Here is a 22727-nt window from a genome sequence, read left to right on the forward strand (position 1 = left end):
TAGTAGTCCGAAGGAGCAACGTCTGGTGAATACGGCGGGTGGGGTAAAACTTCCCATCCGACATTTTCTAAATAGGTTTTGACCGGTTTTGCGACATGTGGGCGAGCGTTATCATGTTGAACAATAAGTTTATCATGTCTGTTCTCCCATTCTGGTCGTGTTCTGGCCAGAGCTTGCTTCAAACGCATTAATTGTCGTCGATAACGTTCTCCATTCATAGTTTCACCCGGTTGCAGCAGCTCATAGTACACCACACCTTTCATATCCCACCATATGCACAGCATAACCTTTGCACAGTGAATATCTCGTTTTGGTTGTGATGGACCTGGTTCACCTGGTTTCACCCAGGCCTTTTTTCGTTTAGGGTTCTCGTAATGGATCCACTTCTCATCACCCGTAATAATTCGATGCAGAAACCCCTTTCTACTCTGTCGTTGAAGCAGCAATTCGCAAATGGTTTTTCGTCTTTCAACGTCTCTGTCTTTCAATTCATGTGGAACCCAATGTGACATCTTTTGAATCATTCCCATGGCTTTCAAGCGTTTGGAGACTGTTGTTTGATCAACGCCTAATGCTGCTGCAAGTTGTTCCTGCGTTTGACACGAATCCTGCTCGAGCAATGCTGTCAATTCTTCGTCTTGAAATATTTTTGGCTGTCCAGCTCGCTCTTGGTCTGCTAAGCAGAAATCACCACTTCTAAACCGTGCAAACCACTTCTGACACGTTGGCTCAGCTAGAGCATGGTCACCATACACTTCCACCAAAATACGATGACTTTCAGTCGCACTTTTCTGCATGTTAAAGTAATGCAGCAGGACACCCCGCAAAAACACTTTATCAGGCACAAATTGCGCCATGTTCACTTAACTACAAACTGGTGTTGTTGACGCTTTAATCCACTGCCCTATACTACGAACGATACGCGATGACAGGGGTTTGCAACACATGTGTGGATACACGGAACTGTGGGACGCTCCGTTCGTTGCGCCATCTCTTGTCCACCCGCACGAATTAATTCCTAGACCAAATAGATATTTAAAATATTGACTTGGTATTCACTCTTACCGTCATTGACATGTAACGCAACATAACACGACTATTTCTTGACATCAGATATTTATTTTGCTTTTCTTTCTCATTTTCTCGTCGCTGTTAGATTACTATTGAAACATTCGTTGACATGCTCTTAGTATATTAATTTAACTTTTATGTGTGAATATTTTTCACATTTTGATTTATCTATGAACGCATCAAGATTCTTCTGTTGATCACGATCACTTTGTATTAGCGTTTATATCCTGTTTTGTTTTCTATTAGGATTTAGGAAAGGCGCGATGATGTAGCGCGACTAAATTTTGTAGTTGATTAAAATGCGTTCATAATGTCTACTCTATTATTGATCTTAACTTCACTTTCTAACAAGTATACTCGAGTTTTATTCATATTTATTTATTTCAGCTTTTATTTTGCAATTGTAAGTGGTATGATTCAAACTATAGATTTGTAAGAGTGAGTTCATAAGAACACAGTATACATGTTTATTTTTTTTCCAATGTTATTTTTAATAAAGTACAAAGACTGAGAAAAAAAAGAGACGTTATTTTACGATATAATATAAACGTGTATAGCATGAAGGAGTAAAAAGGTAATTCACATAACAGCAATTAATCAAAAGAATGTTTCGATTGCGACACTTTTCGTCAGACTCAAGTTCAAATAAATCTTTCACGTATGTAGGCATTTTAGCTGTGTATCATTGTTTTTATCAAACCCACACTATGGACGCGCCAGCACGGTACTGATTCGAATACCAGATCTATGTACAAGCACGGAAATGGATTAGTCTAAGTCGACTCAACGTAGTTGTGTAATTTTCGTTCTCTTCTCCCTCTCCAAGAAAAGTATTCACTCTTCAGGAATTTACTGTCGAATGAACAATGCGTACAGTAAAACTGTTATGGTGGTATCTTGTTTGAAAATTCTGACTATAACCTATAAAAAGGAAGCTCCTATATATGGTTCCACCTTAAACCCGCTGCATCATTTGAATGTGTCACCTGTAAGTATGCCATGCCAAACAAACTTTTCGTACATATTATTCATGCGGTAGGGTGTCGGGAATACATGAATTGGGAAGAAACTGTGCAATTACACAAGTAAGCCAATTTCAAATGTACCTATTTCGTAACATTCATAAAGCTCTGGTCTGTTACTTCAAGTGTATTTCCATTTCAGGAATGATCCATGATGAATACTAAAAGCCAATGTCGCAAACAGCTACCTCCTTTCCTCATTTGCATTACCGTGTTCAGGATAATTGTACACATTTCGTTTGAACAACATATAAACCAGATCCGATATCTCGGTTAACAACATGATAAAAGAGACCGCTTGCTATCCGACAGAGCACACTGATGACACAAACATGACTGAGTACAAACACGATTTTCGTAAGATAAGTACTGTATTAAATTCTTTGGAGAACGCACTTTGTTTACTGTCACATTTTGTGAGAAGAAAAATCTTAATTTCTTTTCACACATTTGTTTAACATCATAGCAACAAGTTTCGAATAATATAAAAATCACCTTTCGCAAAGGTTAAGTGGATTTTAGAACAAAATATTCTACCACACACGACAATTATCTACTTCTATTAATGACCATACGTGCCCATGAGCTATAAAGAAAGAAAAAAAAAAAAAAACACGAATGCTACTATTGCACGTCCTGTAGAAATAACTACAACATGCACTCAATAAACTTTTCATCGGTTGCTCTTTTTCATCTCACACAACATAATTTGCTTTATTTATCTAGCAACAAGGAACTTACCTCAATAACATAATAGCTGTGTTTAAATAACATAATGCAATGACATTCAATAGCTACTACAGAAGTGCAACAACGGAGGAGAGAGAGAGAGAGAGAGAGAGATTGGAGAAGTTAATAAATAAGAAAGGCAGGGTCAATCCCTACCTACAGCCCCAGGACAACTTTTGTTTTATAATTAATTATGAAACAAGACAAGACCTCTGTAGGAAGAATGGGAGAAAATAAAAACAATCATGCCATAAAAGCAGCATCCAAAGGACACTTTCCCTACTAAGGAAAAAATAGAGGAGAAAAAAAGACAGCGATAGCTCATCACAGCAGAGGCCAGAAGACCTTGGACTGTATCACATTTCTCAGTTCTCTTTTGATTTCAATGTATTTACTGGAGTGAGTGAGTGAGTGTGTATATACCTTGCAAAAAGACTGAAGTAACACTTCATCCATACCATGCCTTACCTCTTGGGCTCCCCTGGGTTAAACATTTTCATCGGCACTTGGCCGTCTAGAGAAGTAGAGTAGAATACATATTGGAATATTAAGTTTAAAACAGTATCCTACTTAAATGGCTCTGATCGAGCAAGTTCTACCACCTCTTCGTCTTAATAAATCAACTACTTGCTTCTAAAACTTACTTTTGATTCTAGATTTAAAAGATAAATGCATGTATAAGAGAAAAAAAAAAATCGAATCCATCATATCTTGCTCGATCAGACTAACTTAATCTTATTCTAACTTACGTACTAACAATTAAGAAAAAAACAGCTATGTTCAGCAAAGAAATGTCAAACGCAGAGGAAGAAATTCAAATACAGAAAGCAAGCCCAGAGGTGCGCGTTAAAAAAGGTTAAATATATGCATATAATAAATAAGTTTCAAGTATTTAGTTTTTTTAATTTGAATACAAGCTTTCTACAGGAAAAAAATTATAATAATGATCCAGGCTCAACAATCATTTCTACAAACACAGCACTGTCAAAAGAGGGAGGGGAATAAGCCTGGAGAAATAAATAAATAAAAGATACCCAAATACAAAAACAACAAACAAGAATTGTACAACAATTCATAACAAATGCAAACAATGCGTAGCTGTCAAGACTTCATTCAGATCAGCCCCTATGAACAATCATCCCAGCCACCTTGTTTTCTACAGATTGGAATGCTACTTGTTATCTTTCTTGTTTTAAATAAATGAAAATGTATATATATAAAAATATAATATGTATATATATATATATAAATGTATTTAACAACACCAGCCCCCAACAAGACAATGGGAAAGGCCTAACTGGGTAAAAATAAAATATAGATATATATATATAGTCACGTACTTCTATGCTAGCTTGACATTGCTTTGCTGAGCAAGAGATTATTGAATTAATTATTTTTTTTAAAAAATAAAGAGAATTATGATATGGGATAGGTTTACAAACAAACATGGGTAGATAGCAGAAGGGGCATAAAAATAGAGGTAAGAGAACAGAAGGTCAGAAGATAACTATTTCTTACAGCTTTTTGGTTACAGTTAAAAATTACAGTGAGTGCTACCACAAATGTAAATCAAAGTCATGCACACCTCTATCTTTCTTCCCTCAACCACGGTGCCGTGTAGCTTCTCTCGTGCTCGGTCGGCATCAGCACTATTTGCGAATGTTACAAAACCGAATCCCTGCATGCAGACAGACAAAACATGCATTAAATCGCGTCGGTATATAAAAAAAAAATCGTGCAACAAATATGACCAAGAAAAATAATTGTTTTTGTCAATACAAGTATAGATTCCAAAAAACTTTCACATACAAATGCTACATAATCATTTCATCAACCATCATCAATAAGTCATGATCAAATAATCACAGGATTATTAATTATTGTTTTTTTTTAATTAAAAAAGGAGTGAGATTTCAATTGAAAACATGGAATCCTTGGCGTTATTACACCAGGGACTAATTTGACACACAATCGGGCCTGCAGTGTAGGTGTGAGGCAAAGCCATCTTTGTGTCATGCCAGAAAAATGGACTAAGCCTTGGCTACTGAAATCAATTATCTCGGGAAGAACATACTTAATAATGGTAAACCATGACTGAAAAAAGTAACAAGAAGCTAGATTACTACTCTGGAAAAATACCATTAAACACACTTGGCTTTCAAATATTAGAGACAATTATATAAAAAAAATACACATAGATTTCCACTCAGCATGGTATTCTAATTGTGAGGAGTGTTGTTTGATATTTCTAAAGCTAAGCTGTGATAAAAGCCACAAGATTGGATGCTGAAAAAACTCAGTCTATTTACATTACTGTGCCAGAGACCATAAACCTTCAAATGAATCGAGCCACACATTTTTCGCAACAAATCCTCATGCTTTTTCTACAGCTTCTCACACATATTAGTGAAGTTCTTTATAACTTTTTGTTTGTTTGTTTGTTTCCAACACTGACACTATGCTGTAGTAAAAGTGGAACATCATAATAAAACTACATTTTGTTACAATAGTCCCACGGTGCCAATTTAGAGAAAAATACAACTGACACAAGAAAAGCAATCTGCATCAACATGAAGCAACAATCATTATGGGATCTCATAATATATTTTTTACAATGATCATTCAAACAAACAGCAAGACAAATTTGTACACAATGTAACTCGATATGTATATATATTATTATTATTATTAATATTATTATAAACCTCACACAAAATAAACTTTGTGCTTTCCACACTGCTGAGAATATTTTAATTTTTTTTTTTTTCCTAACATGGAATTTATTTTAAACATAGCCAGTTAACAACTACATAGCATATTAAAAACAAAACTAGCCACTACACTATTAGTGTATCATAAATAAAAGGTATGTTTAATAAAAGGACACGTGAGTATAAAGCTTAGAATAAACTATAACACAGTCCCAAGAGAAAATAATGCGTAAGCGAACCGTAAGTTTAGTGGCATTTTCTAAAAGGAAGCGCACCCAGGAAAATTAGGATAAAGGCACACAGCTTACAAAAAAATACATTATGCTGTACAATTATTTGTAATTTTACACACTTCAAGAATTAAATGTGAAACAGAATTTTTAATTTAGGTCCAATACCAATTCTATAGCACTGGGAATAATAATAAAAAAAAGTAAAAATTAGAAGCTAGGCATTACAGAACTCACAAAAATATCGGAATATATGTATTAAAAATAGTCAATCATTAAGATTAACACGGGAATGGGGAAGCAGGGAGGGAGCCTGGGTGTGCTGCTGTTTCTAACTACTGCCTATTCTAAATCCACACATCAGAAATACAATTCATTCAAATACAAAGCAAGAAAGGTAATTTACATGAATATCTCACAGTGAATGCTAGAGGAATGAATGGAAACTAACGATAGTTTCTATTTACCTACCTTCGCTTAGGTTTCAACATATATATGTTTGCTTCTATTTAATCACAGATAAATTCAAAATTTCAGACTCCTCAAATGAGCGTAAGATAAATGTATATGAGATATATTTCTGGGTCAAGACTAAGAAATGTACAAAAATTGCGTGTGAAATATTGCAATGAACTTGCAACAAGTATTGATGGTTTTTCACTATTAGATTATTCTTAAAGTTCAACGAACAGAGCATCATAATTTATGCTTGATTTTGTCTTTCTTTTCTAAGTTGTTAGCTACGAGTTCGGTTAGTAGAAGCCTAGACTCGAAATAGAAGTTTATTGTAATGTTTGCCTTTTTCTTTTCCACTATTGTCAGTAAAAATTTTGTTCTTGAATGAGAGTCCTGTAAGTAGTTCAGAGTATTTAATTAAGCTAATCCAACAACATGAAAGTAACAAAAAAGTTCACAAAGAACGCATTTGATAATAAACTAGTAGTACCGTATTTAAAATAGATCTTTAATTCAAATTTAAGAACGTGCTAAATTTTAATTATTAGAATGTAATTTGCTATAGTAGGTTATTCCTTTCATATTCTAAAATCGCAAGGGCTGAAGCTGTTACGGTAAATTATAAATGTTCACTGCAGCTAGTCGTGTTATTAGTAAAGCAATTACTAACAAGAATACTGAAGATTATATACATATGCGTGTCAGAAAATAACAGAATAAGAAGTAATGGAAATGCCTAAATTTACATTTTAAAAAGCACGGATTATTTTGGATGGGAGTGTACACGAAGTTTCAATTCAACAGAAAACTTGAAAAATAATAATAATAAAAAAAAAGTTCAGTATAGGTCAGACCAAATAGTAGATCCATTAAAATTATAAATGTACTATTATATTTCTTTTCTATAGATTTTTTAGAAGTATTTTGAAAGACATTTCTCAGTTATGTAACAGCTAAGTATTCATTAGTACTAAGTATGTTTCATAATATCAGTTTCACTGCATGAGAAACACGATATAATATACTACTCGCGATTTTTTTTTCTTTTTTAAATTTTAAATTGAAATCAGTGTAACGAATATTGTAATTCTTTTAATTCTAAATGCTGCATTAGTGATTATTATCCCAGATTTCTGTAAAGAGAAAGATGATTATTTTTTAAAGAAAAGTGAATAATTTGTGCCTATATGAACACTTTACACAATAAATATATTCAATAATCAATAATTCTTTAATACTATACGTAATACTAGTACAAGTCCGAGAGTAATATGTAATTAAGTACAAGCATACTAACTCTATAACTGGGAAAATTTGTTTTGACTAATGACTTCCATTAAAAATATTTTACTATAATATAACAAGACGCTGAAATAGGTGTCGGGTCGATACATTGAATGCTCTTGTCAGATTCAAATTCAACTAAGAAACGTCAATTTTATTTGAATTATTAACGAACAGCCCGTCAGTTGGATACAATATCAATTTGAATCGCATCAGACTGTTGACATGAAATACAAAATCTATCTTGGCATTAAATTAAAAATTTGTGATGAAAATAATCAACTTTTGTGAAACTGAACTAGCTACAGAAACAAACAAAACTGACTAACAAGTACGATTATTCATCGTGAATCGTGATCAATCTACAAATTAGAAATTGTGCTAAATAATAATGACTTCCATAATTAATGTAACTCTTTCGCTCCGACTTGTACTAGTAATTTCGTATTATCAAAGGAAACTAATACGAATTAAACTAATTTCTAAACAACACACTCATGCAATCCTTATGGTGAAGTAATACTGGCTGAAGCAAAATAACGGAAGCCTTTAAACTTTTTCATATTTACATCATCATTCATCAAGACTGCCTGATAGGATATTTCAAACCATAGTTAATGAAAATCTACCGTTTAAACTCTTAATGAGTTATTTCTAATTTAATTTTAAAAGTTAACAGAAGTTGAGTTCTCGCGTGTTTTAAGTTTTCAAGAAGAGATAGGTTTGTCCCGATAATTTACAGACCTAACAGAATGCAAAAGTAAGGAAAGCAATCTTTACTTTATTCTTATATCTCGCTACAGTTGAAAATATTCGACATGCTATTTAAACACACTGCATTTGTACAAAACTCAAACTGAAGGTGTTGAGAGTCCTTCATAATACCTTACAACAGAAAAAGTTATTTCCATATTCATTGTTGATCGAACTTCCAAAGGACTGGAGCAGAAATAAAATTTGACTATTTTACATTCTGTCAGACCTTATTTTCTTGATTTTAGAAGAGTTCTTCAATTTTAAACCATTAATATCTTATGTTACTAATGGCTCAAGTTTCCATTATTTTACTTCCTGTACAATCATATCCAAAAGTTGATGCCCATGTACAGAATTAAAATAATATTAAAATGGTAGGGCATCAAGTTTTATGACTAGATGTACAGTACTATTTTTATGAAACATGTGTGGAAGCACTAATGACCTTAAAACAACTACAGCCGATATACAATGACACAGACATGCTATGAACTTCTTTACAACCAAGGATCTTCTCAAAGCTGTCTTCGAAAGTCTTAGCTAAGATTTCTGCTGACTAAATCCCACGTTCGAATAGAAAATCTGAAAACTTTTTTTAAATTAAAGGAGTTTTACATGCAAGAGTATTACTGTCTGGTATACCTAAATGGCATTCACTCGCATAATTATGGTGTTCAAAGGGAAAAAGAATGACTATTCTTGACACTTAGTATTATACACATTTATAGATCTTCAAATTCGATCACAAAGATGTTAGAGTATATCCTACAGCGTCTTCAGAAATTATCCCAAAGACGTAAGTCCATTTATAAACGTTTTCTAACACAGGCACACATTCTTCTTGGAATCACAAAGTTATAACACTGCAATCGAAATAATAATAATAATAATAATAAATAGCATGCTTCACTGATTAAACCAGCAGTAAATGTGCACAGTCAATTTTATAGCTCTTCACAAATTGCTGTTTTTGTAATACAGTGTAGCCGTAAGACTCGCATTATAACAAGTTCACATTCATCATGTTTATTCACTTAAAACTGTTTTCACTATTATATTTATTTATGATTTTATTTTCAAATGCAAACTTATTTTTCTTCTTCTTTGCCTTCACTTGTGTATACACATATAATTATTAATAAAACCAAAGAGCCTATCGAATTAGTTGAGATAAAGTTTTGTATAAAGATTTAAATGCATCATTAGTGGTTACACTCAAAACTTAAAATTTCATCTACACAGAAATCATATACAATTTTAAATATTTAATTACTGAAAGTAGCTTGGAGTAAATTTTTAACTTATCAAAATATTAACTTGATAGTTATGAAAATTGTAAGTTCCGCCAAATATAATTAAGTTTTATTAACAAGTTATTTAGGCGCCTTTAACAGCGACAGAAATATATTGATTGTACATTTCTTTCATGTGCTGTATGACAAAGATCACAATTTTCCTTACTAGGAAACACAGTAGTCTACGCAACTAATTTAATAAAACAATATTACAGTATTTAAAAAAATCTATCCATTAACAAATAAAGAAAAATAATAATAAAAAAAAGAGTTCAAATTTAAAACACACTTAGTACCTACGGAAAGATAACCTATTATTATATTGGCCCAAATATAAAACAGTTCCATTTTAAAGACAATCCTAAATATTCAGAAAGTTTCAAAATACAACTGTCTACCGAAAGATCTGGAGGAAGGACTAAATACACACACCTTTAAAAACAACTTTTAAGGACTATGCGATACATGTAAGTTAGATTAAGAATGAGTGAAATATTAGGTTACTCATTAGAATGGATTGTTGGTTGTTTTACACTTCTTTGCACTGAGAATATATAAGGCGTGTACCTACAGCTTAATGTAGAATCCTAACCACATGAGCAACAAGAATATTTTTTAGAGGGAGGGGAAGGGGGTACGGACCAATATTTTCTTTAAGCTCAAACCACTAAAGGGCTAACACAAACAGTCAGCAAATAAAATTTACAAGTTACATATTTTATTATGGAATCGTACACTGTGTAATAGCATTGATTTTTCTTTTTAATTCACACTGTTATTTATGTACGTACATTATTATTGAATAAAATATATGAACTACATGTAAAGAGGTTGCGTAACATATTCTTCTTTTGTTTTGGTCTCTTGAGACTTAATGAGTGGATATATCTTACCTACCTTAATAGGTTCTACAAGGAAACTGATTAAAAAATACATAAATAACATTTACACTGAGGACTCGAGTAGATGAAGATAGTAATTGTATTATAAATTTTTAAAGGAAGTCTGTATTGTACGGATGATGAGGATATCTGCACAAATTTCCATGTTCCAAAAGGAAATTCTGAAACTCAATTATTATTATTATTATTATTATTATTATTTTATTTTTTGTTTGTTTGTTTCTTTGTTCAGTTCAATATCCTTGTAAAGCAAAAAGTCTATGTAAGATGTAGGCTTACACTTAACGAGGGATCTCATGTAGGTTACTCTCTCTCTAGGAATATAACTAGCTTTCTCACCGAAGGAAGAAACATTGCAATTTAGCAACAAATGAAAGAAAGAATTACATTGATTTTCAATAATTTAATCAAATTTGTGCTTTGCCAACATCCACTCGTGTCTTCAATTATTCAATTTCCTGATTCATATACAACATTAATAAATCTTCTGGTAGAAGGGGGACAAATTATTGGTTGTCAATACTAAATTTGAACCTTTTATTAAAATATTAATAAATTCAGGGATAACACCAGATTATGAATGCATAAATATATACATACACAGGGTATTATAAACTTTCGTTATTCAACAGACTCTAGACGGAAAACTATAATAGGAACTTGAAAATAGCCCACAGAAGTTCGTAAAGGAATGACCAGATTATGCGCTACAAATGGTGTGTGTGGGGGGGGGGGGGAGGGCTCCTGCAAAAGACAGGGTGTATCAGAGGAACATTCATCCGTGATCCTATCTCAAAAGGAGTATATATCCAGAACGGTATCGAGTAAATTCATGGAGATGTTTCGTACAGCAGTGGAGCAAGCTGTTCCACGCATTCGAACTGTTCTGAATACACATAAGGAATATTTCAAGAACGTAATATAGCCTAACGGATGTTAGGTAAACAGATATCTGTCACAATTGATACATTGTATATTATGTTCATAAACTTTTTTTTCATGTTGACTGGAATAACCTATACATAGAGACCTGTACTTTTCGTATTTTCCCCTTAAATTCGGTTTTATTATTTTTATTATCAAAATTTGGTGTTATTTTTCGAAGAAATAATTTTCTGTGACTGTTATAGAAAAATATTTTACCTTAACCAGGCACCAACACAAATAATAGACTAATGGGTACGATTCTCACATGAATTGAGAAAAATGCGTGTAAAATATTTATTAGAAAATCATTAAATTTTGAATCACACAGAAATAATTTAATATTTTCTGAAGTTCACTTACAAATAGAAAAAATATTACATTCCCTTCCCCATTCACAATGTGCGATTGATAAGGACAAATTGCACTTTTACCAAACAAGTATATAAATGCTATCAACTCATTTCTATATCCTTCACTTCGTACCGAACATGCAGTTCTGTTTCTATTCTCACTTCTCGAAGGACAAAATTATTTTAATCACTGGATACACATATATACCCATTTTGTTCTGAGAGATTTTGCCTTTTCACTGTCATCACAACATTGTGTTCTGAGAAAATTCTTCCAGAGTCTACGCTCGGGGCAGGTAATAACACTGCTTGAATAGCGTAAGCAGCAAACTCTTTGTGTACAATTTCAAGTGCACACAGATTTTCCAAAGATTCGTGTGCTTCTTGTTATCAAATGATTCCTTCACAACGTCTATTAGCCAAACATAGGCTTTCACTAGCTCCTGATTCAAGATTCTTTCAATCCCCTTTACGTTTTTCACCTCTTGAGACACTAGATTTTTAACAGAATAATGTCATTTCGCGATTTTGTTTGTATATTAGGTAAAACTTAGTGTTATTCTGACAAATTGTCCATATTTATGTTATTTCGCGATTCAAATACAGAAAAAGATCATTCCTTCAATGTTTCTAGACGTATTTGTATGACTTTTATTTTGCTTCCCGCAATTTTTTGTTATCGTTAAAACGGCAAGTTCAGGTCCCTATCTATATATTATTTTTCTTTCCCATGCCCTTAATAATGCTTACGTAAGGGGGTTTATGCTAATCTGGTCAACAGTTTACCTCTAGAGTCGGAAAATTCACTATAACCACACTAATATAATTTTCTTTCTCTGTAAAAAAATATAATTATCACATATGCAGCACTTGTATGTATACTTGTTTGTTTCAACAGATAAAGAGTTAAATTAAATCTGAAAAAGAACATCTTATTAGCTTCAAATATGACATCTTTGAAATTACTAACTCAAACACAAACAATCTATATGTTTAGATTGTGTAAACATTTCAAGAAATTTTTATTACACGGAAACAATCAACTGTGGTAATCTATACCATAGGCGGAGATATAAAGATGATCATGAGGAAGTAATTCCTCCCTAGGGTTGTATATTTATCTGGACACAAAATTTCCTTTTGTTCCCCCTGCCTCCAACAAGGCTCGGCTATCTCCGCCCATGATCTACACTTGTACAGCTAGCTGAAACAGTGCATACTTCATCTCCCTTGAAGCGATATATCGTGTTTAAAATACTTCCATATGGACAAACCTTTTTTCAGAAGGTTTTATACCTTGGAAAGACAACATGGAGAGTTTCTATACGACAAAAGAATATTAATTATAAATCAAATAAAAACTATCCATATTAAGGGTGGATATGCAGTTTTTAAGCCGACTGTACACATATAAAACTAACAATCTTTTCAGAAGACAAATTAAGAAATAACTCCAGTGCATGTAAAACAGTTACGTATAAAGTATTTAATAAGATTGTAATGGGTTCTTCCAGTGATTAAAAACATGAAATCAAATAAATATTGCAGAGAATGTACATGCACATGAGAAATGATGCCAGCTATAACAACATAACATTGTATGAATATATATTCTTTTAAATTTTAATTTACAGATAACATGCCTTCTACTTGAGAACAACATGCAAGAACAGTATTATGGATCTATGTAGAGAACAAAGTAATTTTGAAGAAATCACGTATTCTTGCAATTAATTTAAGATCATGACCCTTTTGTTTCTGTGGAAAGCACAAAGTGAAATTAAACCTTTTAATTTTAATTCGAAAATAACTGCATTTCATTGAAATTAACTTTGAAATTCTTTTACCATTTACTTTGTTTCTATATTTTTAAAGCAAATTCTTTAATTTGAAACTTTGTATATCAAAATGATTTCTTCTTTTGAAAACATTAATTCTTCATTCTTTTTTTTTTTTTTTTTTTAATAATTGTGATATAAACACACAAAAATCATAAAGAAAGAAAAATACATACCTTCGAACCTCTTTCATTAAAAATTATTTCTACATCAAGAATTGGGCCGAATTGCTGTAAAACAATTAAAAAATAATTACAATCCACTTGACAAATTTTAAAACTGCAAAGCAATATTTACTGTTATGCAAACTTTAAACATGTTTGTCAATGAACTATTCACATGTTAAGTTTGTTCGTTTAATTTTACAGTTAATACATCCTTATTAAATCAGTATTTACGAGCTGTTTCAATACTTTAATTTTAACATTTTATGTATGTATTACTTCACTTCTCCGTAAGATAGGAGATGTGTGTTTCTCGCGTACACTAAACGGCAGTCGTTTTGAAATTGCATCTTAGCTCGAGATGTTCAAACCACTGGAATGTGATCAGATTTCTGTGATCAAAAGGTCAGAAACAACCTCAAATCAAAAATGATTTGTGTGCAACATATGATGACAAACGAATGACATTCACACACGTCTATATAATTGATAAAAGAAGTCCTCAGGGCGCGTTTGTTTGATAAAACTCTTTCCGGACGGCCGCACCCCCCTCCCCCCGTAGGTGAATGCTGACGATGTGAATGAAGAAATTCAACGAGACTAGAGGGCAACATTCAAAAAACAAGAGTATGAAATGGGTATTTCATATGGCAATGCATAGAGCATCATCCATGAAGTGCTTAGATATTACCCAGTACAAAGTATCAATGAGATGGGTCCACAGACAGCTCCCACCACTGCACATGGAAAACCAGATGGCATGCAGTTTTGAGCATTTGGTACGTAAAGAATGGACAAGATTTTCTCCATCGTATTGTTACCGATGACGAATCGTGGATGTTTCACTATACCCGAAATGAAAATGCCAGTATATGATGTGGGAAAATACACAATCTTGCTGTCACCCTCAAAAATTCAAGACAGTCTCGTCCACAGAAAAGGATTTGTTCACAATTTTCTGGGACAGCCAGGGTGTGGTTCTCCCTGATTTTGCAATGAGAGGACAAACCGTCAATGCTGCTGTGTATTGTGCCACACTAGATCCTCTGAGTTGATCTGAATCGAAAACGTCCCACGAAGTCTTTGGATGAGGTAATCATTTTGCATAACAATACGCGTCCACATGTTACTGCAACAGTATTGAAATTTTTAACTTCAATCTGATGCATCTACCATACAATTCAGAAGTGGTTTCGTCAGACTTTCATCTTTTCGGATCACTAAAGGTATACCTTTCCCGGCCAATCTTTCTGCAGCAACAGTGAGATAATCACAGCTGTGCGTGAATAGTATAAAGCTCAACCGAATGAATTCTACTCTACGGGTATAGGAAAAAACTTGATGTCACGTTGGGACCAATGCTTCAATATCAATTATTAATTTAAAGAGAAGTGGAGTAATGTTCACACTTCATAACTACATTTCAGTTCTTGTGAACACATTTCTACTTTACTGTATAAATTTCTTAACTACTTTTTTAATTTTTCTTAGTAATAACTATTCGAGATTATAATTTCTGTATTTTAGAAAAGATGTGTTGTAAAATTGTAATGTTAACTTGATTTATTTATTCAAGTCTTTTTAATGTGTTCAACAACTGTAAAATTCAGGGTGACCTTAATTTATGTAACTTCAATGTATCATAGGAATCTACACAATATTATGTAAACACTTCATGGAGCACTTTAATGAAAATGTGAACAAGGATCACCATTAGTTCTATATTCTAGAAATTGTAGTTAGAAAACACTGTGCCTTAGATTTCTTGAATATAAAACCATCATTGAACTGCAAATAGTGTCATTTTTTTTTTTCTGAACGTATACTCAACTAAAGAATGTGAGAAAATATAAATATAAAAATCTAACCTGTAAAATGTTCATTTAGCCGATATTTCCATTACATTCTACGGGTACTCTTTTTCGGGGCTAAGGCTTAAGAATACCCTCCACGCTGTTGTTCACATATTTATGTTATAACGGTGGTGTGAAAATATATATAAACGCTTTAATATTACAATAGTTAGTATATTAACCCTATATGCCACGTATTTTTTTTTTTTTATTAACCTGTTAACTGGGGAGTATCCGAATCAGAAAGTTGCATCTGAATGGGAAATAAATGTGTTAAGAATACATATTATGAAATTAAATGAAATCTTTTAAGTTTTACGTCCCACGGAAAACACGAATCTATTCGTATTAATTCGTCCCGCCCAGTACGAATCTTATTATGGCGAACGTAGTCGTCAGACTGCAAATACAAACGAAATTCTCATGACGAGTTCAGTCGTCATTGGCAGTTACGAGATTATCCTGTGATCTTCTGTGTTTCATATGTCTTCCAACCAACCCTCCGTAAGTTTAAATTCTGTATGTGCGATGTTACCATTTATATATACATATATAAAATGTGTTCCATACGCTCAATTACCAATGTGAGAAGAACTTAAGAAACTCACGAGTTTTCTACTCCCCTAGTATCAGTAAATAAAAATATTTACATTTGACAGGATACCATACATACATAGCTGATACATCGACAAACTTGTAGCTTGCAAACTGAATATTTTCTTCTTTCTTTTTTCCTCTTTGGTCGTAAGATACTGATCTTAAAAATATACTTTCACTTTGCAGGGTTTTATGTACTGAGAAATTTATCCCGCTGATTGTACATCTCCATTTCGTTTTTAAGCTTTTCTTATTTTGATTTTTTTTTCCAGTACTGGTGGCACGTGTCGACTTGGAAACGACAGAGAGACCCAATCGGGAATGGTCGGTCGTCTGTTCATTGAGCAGCCTCTCTGTTGTGGAGCGCGCTTCGGGGCCGCAAACTGATCGATATCCAAACACAGACACTCCGAGAAAGAGAGGAGAGTCTTTTCGTCGAAATGATAAGAGGAGAATACCGCAGTACTTGCATTAACAGGCTTTGACGGATTATCTGCTACTTAAATTCAACAGTCACTTACTTTCGTTTATATATATTCCCCCCTCCCCTTTCGTTTTTTTTTTATTAAACATGCACATATTTAGTACCGCTAGGACCGAAAAAAAATCAGATTTAAATCAAAATGGTACACAATGGCTTAATTGTATCTCTCCAAACAGATTACGAAAGTTGAAAACATAATGGAAATGCTATTATTAACTAAGGAAACCAAATCTCAACAATCGAAACGAATTGTATAAGAACATACAAGTAGAATATACATGCTTCTTGATTACGACCATAATGTTTGATCTGATTGGTATTTCTAGATTCTAGCCACAGGCGAGTTCTATCTTTTTTTCAGTTCTTTGCACTCTAAACTGAGGAATTTAAAATCCTACGGCACATCTTCTTTCTTTTTAATAGCTAATGCAAATACTTGGTATTTCTGATTATACAGAAACATTACCTAAGGAATTGTAATTGCCTATCAAATAACCAAAAACAGTTACTTACTGCTACTATTTTGAAATATATACGTAGTAAACATTTCTATCAAGCATGAAGTCTTAACTTTCTCCCGGGACCAATGGTTCAGTCACACCGTTTAAAAATGGCTGCACGTTGACAGACAAGCTTTTTATTACATTAAATTAGATTGAAGTTTAGCGTCCCTTTCATCACGAGGCGTGGACTTATAGTGTAACGTGGGATACGAACCACATGGATCTGCTCTTGGTATAACATACCGTCACTGACGTAATACACCGACTTTATTATTTTTGGAAGATACACACACGACAGTTTTCAAAATATGGCGTATACCCATCGTATACATTAGTACTTTCGTAAATTTAAGATGAATATACGTTGGACTGTAAGAATATTACGTGGATATATGCCCTATTACATCCCTGCATGGTATCTATACAGGGTGTCACAAAAAATGTGTAACAATATTTTGTGAACAGATTCTTCATATCAAAACAGGAAAAAAAAGTTTATATGGACCTGTGCTCAAAAGTGGATAATTTCCGAGTTACAGAATGCCGAAAAAAATGAAACAAGTGAACTTTGGAAGTTTATAGCTCCACCACTATGGGACCCATTGTAGTCGCGTCAAGACATCACTGAGGAACTGGTATGTGAACTATCCAAATATTCATGTTTAAGAACGCTTTCAGTACTTGCACACCAATTTTTTTGAGAGATAGTTGAAGAGTGATCAAGCATTTCCAAACAATCTCTCTAAAAATGATTATACAAGTACCGGAGGTTCAGAAAGATGGATATTTGGATAATCACATACAAGTTAATTAGTGATATCTTGACCCGACTACGATCGGTCCTATATAGTAGTGCAACTATGGACCTTTAAAGTTCTTTTTTTTTTTTTTTTCGCGTTTTCAGCATCCTGTAACTACGAAACTATGCACTTCCAACCACAGATAGCCAAAATATTATGACAATTTTTTGTAATACCTTGTATAATGTTTTAATCTGTTATTGTACTATTTAGCACTGTTCAGAGCAGTTATGGCTAACTTCTTTAGTTTTCAGAGCTACATTTTATTTTAAAGAATGCTCGCAGTCGACTAATAAATTGGCGACATATGAACGGAAATTTCAGATAATTGAAATACTAAACATATCATATGTACTTTAATTGTTCATTAATGGCAGAAAAAAATACAGTGATATAATCGGAGAAGTGCATTCAAAATAACACTTCACGATCCTCCATAATATTAAAACGTAGACGATCCAAATTTAGCTTTTTGTATTAAACAGGTAACTCACAGTTACGGCTGTTCTAAAGCCTGACCAACCCTTGAACAGATCATGACCAGATGCACTACTGTGAAGACATTCTGTTAAACTAGTTATCAACTGGAAAATATTGAGAACTACTTTCCAGTCATGCTTGAATGAAATACAATCGTCGCTTTGAGTGTTCTTGCTTAGCGATTTTGAACAACCCTAACAACCCTATGTCGTCTGCGGAAAGAACAAGCAAACATTAATCGATATATGTCAAAGATTCATGACTTATAATGACCTACTCTGTAGTTCCAGTAATGGGATAATCAAAAGAGAAAAGTTGTTTAATCTTTATGTTTTTATAACTACAAAAATGTTTAACATTTACGTTAAGAAAATTTCAGCTATTTAGATGAGAGATTTCGATAAAGAGAATAGTGCTTAAAGATTTTGTAATGTAATAATGTAGATGTGATAGTGCGCATGGTTATAATACGTAAGAAGTTAGTAGTTCTAATAAAATAAACCACTGATTGGCTATCTGAAATTATCCTAATAAAATAAACCACTGATTGGCTATCTGAAATTATCCTAATAAAATAAACAACTAATTGGCTATCTGGAATTATTACTAAGCGAACTTCATAATATTACTACTATCGCTATTCTAACTTGTTGGCCTTCATTTACAAGAATATTGCACTGAAGAGGAACCAATACGTAAAGAGATAAACATTTGTTGACATCCTAATCTCAATAATATAAGCTATGAAATTTGTGGTGTCAAAATAAATGATATGTATACACTGCTTACATTACACTATACAAGTTCCTTTGTGTCCAACGTAAGATATTTTAATTCTTTTTTGCTTATACCAGGATACTAATTTTAGGTGATTACAAAATAGACGAAAATCCTGTGGAATCGCCGCTTCCTCTGAGTAAACAGAATAATAAAATACGTTAAAATAAATTATGCAATAATAAGATCAATGCAAAGTATTAAAAATGACAGCATTCTTAAGCAAGAAACTATGGTACGCGAGTGATGGTTAGCATTCTTGTCTTTGATGAAGGAAATTTGGGTTTGATCCCCAGTTGCAGATATGGTTCGAATCCCCACGTTTAGATGTCAAGTTCCGTATAATGCATAATGTCAGTTTTGTAAAAGGAAGTTAACACCCCAGAAGCTAAGACATTCAACTAAAACTTCAACTGGTTCTGCACATAAAGTGAGACATTAGACAGACTTGATGGCTTTCAAATGTCTCTCCAAATGATAGATTTTAATATTGTTCTTTTGTCTTACAGGGTATACGGATCCTGTTCTCTTTTGCTTCCAACTCGTCAACGAGATCCGTTGTCGAGAATTTTACCCACTGCGCTTCCAAACTACAATAACAATTGGAGCATGAATTTCAATTTCCACGAAACACGTAAAAGGCTTTAGTAAAAGCAGGCATCAGTCTCTTTTCTGGCACTACGAAAGAAAAGAAAAGAAACGCAAGAAAGCAATTTTATTTAACGAAAGTCTCCTCCTCCCATCCTCAATTATTTGTTTTCTTTTTATTCATTTCCCCTTCTTGTGATCCTCAAGGGAATCTCCCAACGACAGTTCTACATCAAGCTTTCTGTGAGCGTAGATACGTTTTCCGCATACACAAAATGTCTTGCACAGTGAATAAAGTAAAATAGTTATTGTTTTCAGAATTGCACATACCATAAGTTCATTTCAAACAGTTCAAGATAATAATAATAATAATAATAATAATAATAATAATAATAATAATAATAATAAGAAGAAGAAGAAGAAGAAGAAGAAAGGATTCTTGAAAACACCAACTATTCCAGTACACAATACTTTTAAGTTAGTGTATCAGAAAATTTCCTACAGAAAATATTTTTCCCCAATACCCTTAGAAATGAAAAAGTGAGTATGGGTAGGATCATTACCAAGGGTTAATCAAATTCATTTTAACGATAACAATATGGAATAATATGAACAACAACACAGATATACAAAATAAATAAAAGTTCTGTGGACCAGATCCCAGGATATGGATTTGATGTATCCAAATTTCGAAACCCCAGGAGGATTGATCATGTCAATTTTTTTGTGGCCAAGAAACCTTGAGCAATTTTGAATTTTGTTTTATGGGCGGAAAACGTGTGTCCTCTCTTCCAAAATCGCTCAAAGTTTTTCGCCCATAAAAAATTGACACGGTCGATTGTCCTGGGGTTTCGAAATTTGGATTCTGCGCAACAAAATACAAGGAGTCCATATCACCATACCCTGGGACCCGGTGCACATAACTTTTATTTGTATCTATGTGTGTGCGGGGGGGAGGGAGAGTTGTGTAATTAGTTCATTAAGAATTCAAAACAATTTAAAGACTAACTAATTAAAGTTTGAAATTGTTAATGTGGTTTGGTCAGATTTAAATTTAAGTTAAAACATTACATAGTAATGGGGAAAATCTCTGGGAAGATTTTAAGTGTACAATACACAAAATGCTGTTCCTCAATTAAGGATTCTTGCTTTTAACTCCCTTTAAGTACGTTTTTTAAAGTATAATATTCAATTAGATGTCCTCGGTTATGTCCTTAAGCTAAAAGACAGATGATTAATGAAAGTGAATGTTTTATGAAATAGTTTGTGAAATGAGGATGTGAGAGGAGACAGGAAAACCTTGAGAAAAACTGGGACTTCTCGCATCACAGGTGAGCATCATCGCTGAGCCACCGTGCCCCGTAGAACAGTGAAAATCCCTTAACATTGATGGATACGTCTCAACAACGGACGATTCTACAATATGGGCAACCTTTTTGTCCTGACTTCCCCCTCCCCCCCCCCCCGAAAAGTATCATGAGAAAGAACCCTTTCTTTTACGAATACATGGCACTCTTCTTTTACCCCGAACGTTTAAGTAACTTCTTCATAATAGACAAGAATTATTCACAATTCATACTAATTTAGCATATGAAATACAGTTTTCAATTTGAAAATATACAGGATGGTAAGAAACTATTTGAACAAACTTCGGGAGCTGATTCCCGACACCTAAATAAGAAAGAAAGAAAAAAAGTCCTGTGGAACTTTGGTAAGTGAGGGATAGCTTCGGCGATATAAGGTGCCGAAACCGTGGGAAAATGAACTTCAGAGGGATATAATTGAAAAACAGCGCAACGTAGAGAGTGCCGTTTAGAACATGACACTCGAAGTCATACCTGCTCGATTGAAAAATGTATGTTTCAAACCTCCGCAAGATGTGTGCGAGGGATTCCCTACACCTGTCAAGTAATCCCTGCGATCCTTTGGAGAATCCCTTGCACACATCTTGCGGAAGTTTGAAACATACATTTTTCAATCGAGCAGGTATGACTTCGAGTGTCATGTTCTAACCCGAAGTTTCTACGTTGCGCTGTTTTTGAATTACAGCCCTCTGAAGTTCATTTTCCCACGGTTTCGGCACCTTATATCGCCGAAACTATCCCTCACTGACGAAAGTTCCACAGGACTTTTTGTTGGTTTCGGTGTTGGGAATCAGATCCCGAAGTTTGTTGTTTGTTCAAATACTTTCTTACCATCCTGTATATATATATATATATATATATATATATATATATATATATATATATATATATATATATATCTTCCATTGATGAAGCAATTATAGAAGCACAAATTCCGATCAAAAACTAGTGTCCTCAGGGTACATGGCAGACAGATATTGCAGACTTTTTCCCAAGAAATTCATAAACCGTCATGATTGGTTAGTGTTGTTTAAAACTTTTAGTATTTATAAACAGTGTTGTGTGTTCTAAATGGGCTATTTTTATACATTTACATTTAATATAGACATGAAGTGAATTAAGGGGCATTTATATGAGGTATGAATTATACTTGAGAAGGAAATATTTTTTCAGTATACATTCATATAAACACATCCTCCCCCATTCATTCCTCAAGCTATTCGAACACAGAGTATTTTGATATTAGCCTATATTCGTATATCTCATTTACGAACAAACTACCATGCCCAATCGGAGTCCGTTATTGAGAAGTTTGACTTTATTTTGAAGTTAAGTTAGCAGTAAAGAATTAATTGCAGGATAATGAACAAAGACTAGAAAGTAAATTATCAGATTGTCTTGAGCCTTTGAAGATTCAAACTGAGAATACACTTATTGTGATTTGAAAATAAATGAAAGAACATATACACTTCTGATTCAATCGCTTTCTTATCACTTTTACGGGTACATTATAATCCCGTCGTTCTGTGGTTTCTGGTCAAAAAAT

The 22727-nt window shown here is 33.3% G+C and overlaps 1 protein-coding gene across 16 annotated transcripts in view; it reads right to left on the reverse strand.

Moving 5' to 3' along the window:
- Positions 1–22727, reverse strand: part of Rbfox1 (RNA-binding Fox protein 1) — a 1063832-nt gene that overhangs the window by 33856 nt on the left and 1007249 nt on the right. For 12 of the 16 annotated variants that reach the window (XM_081750847.1, XM_081750844.1, XM_081750842.1 and 9 more), the window contains 2 exons: positions 13748–13801; positions 4408–4500 (listed from right to left, as the gene is read on the reverse strand). In XM_081750847.1, the coding sequence (XP_081606973.1) occupies positions 4408–4500; positions 13748–13801 (147 nt within the window). The remainder of the gene's footprint in view (positions 1–4407; positions 4501–13747; positions 13802–22727) is intronic. The other 4 variants (XM_081750849.1, XM_081750846.1, XM_081750845.1 and 1 more) reach the window with 1 other exon arrangement.

The sequence above is a fragment of the Thermobia domestica genome, chromosome 3, assembly GCF_964235325.1.
Source record: "Thermobia domestica chromosome 3, izTheDome1.hap1.1, whole genome shotgun sequence".
Classification (NCBI taxonomy): Eukaryota; Metazoa; Arthropoda; class Insecta; order Zygentoma; family Lepismatidae; genus Thermobia; species Thermobia domestica.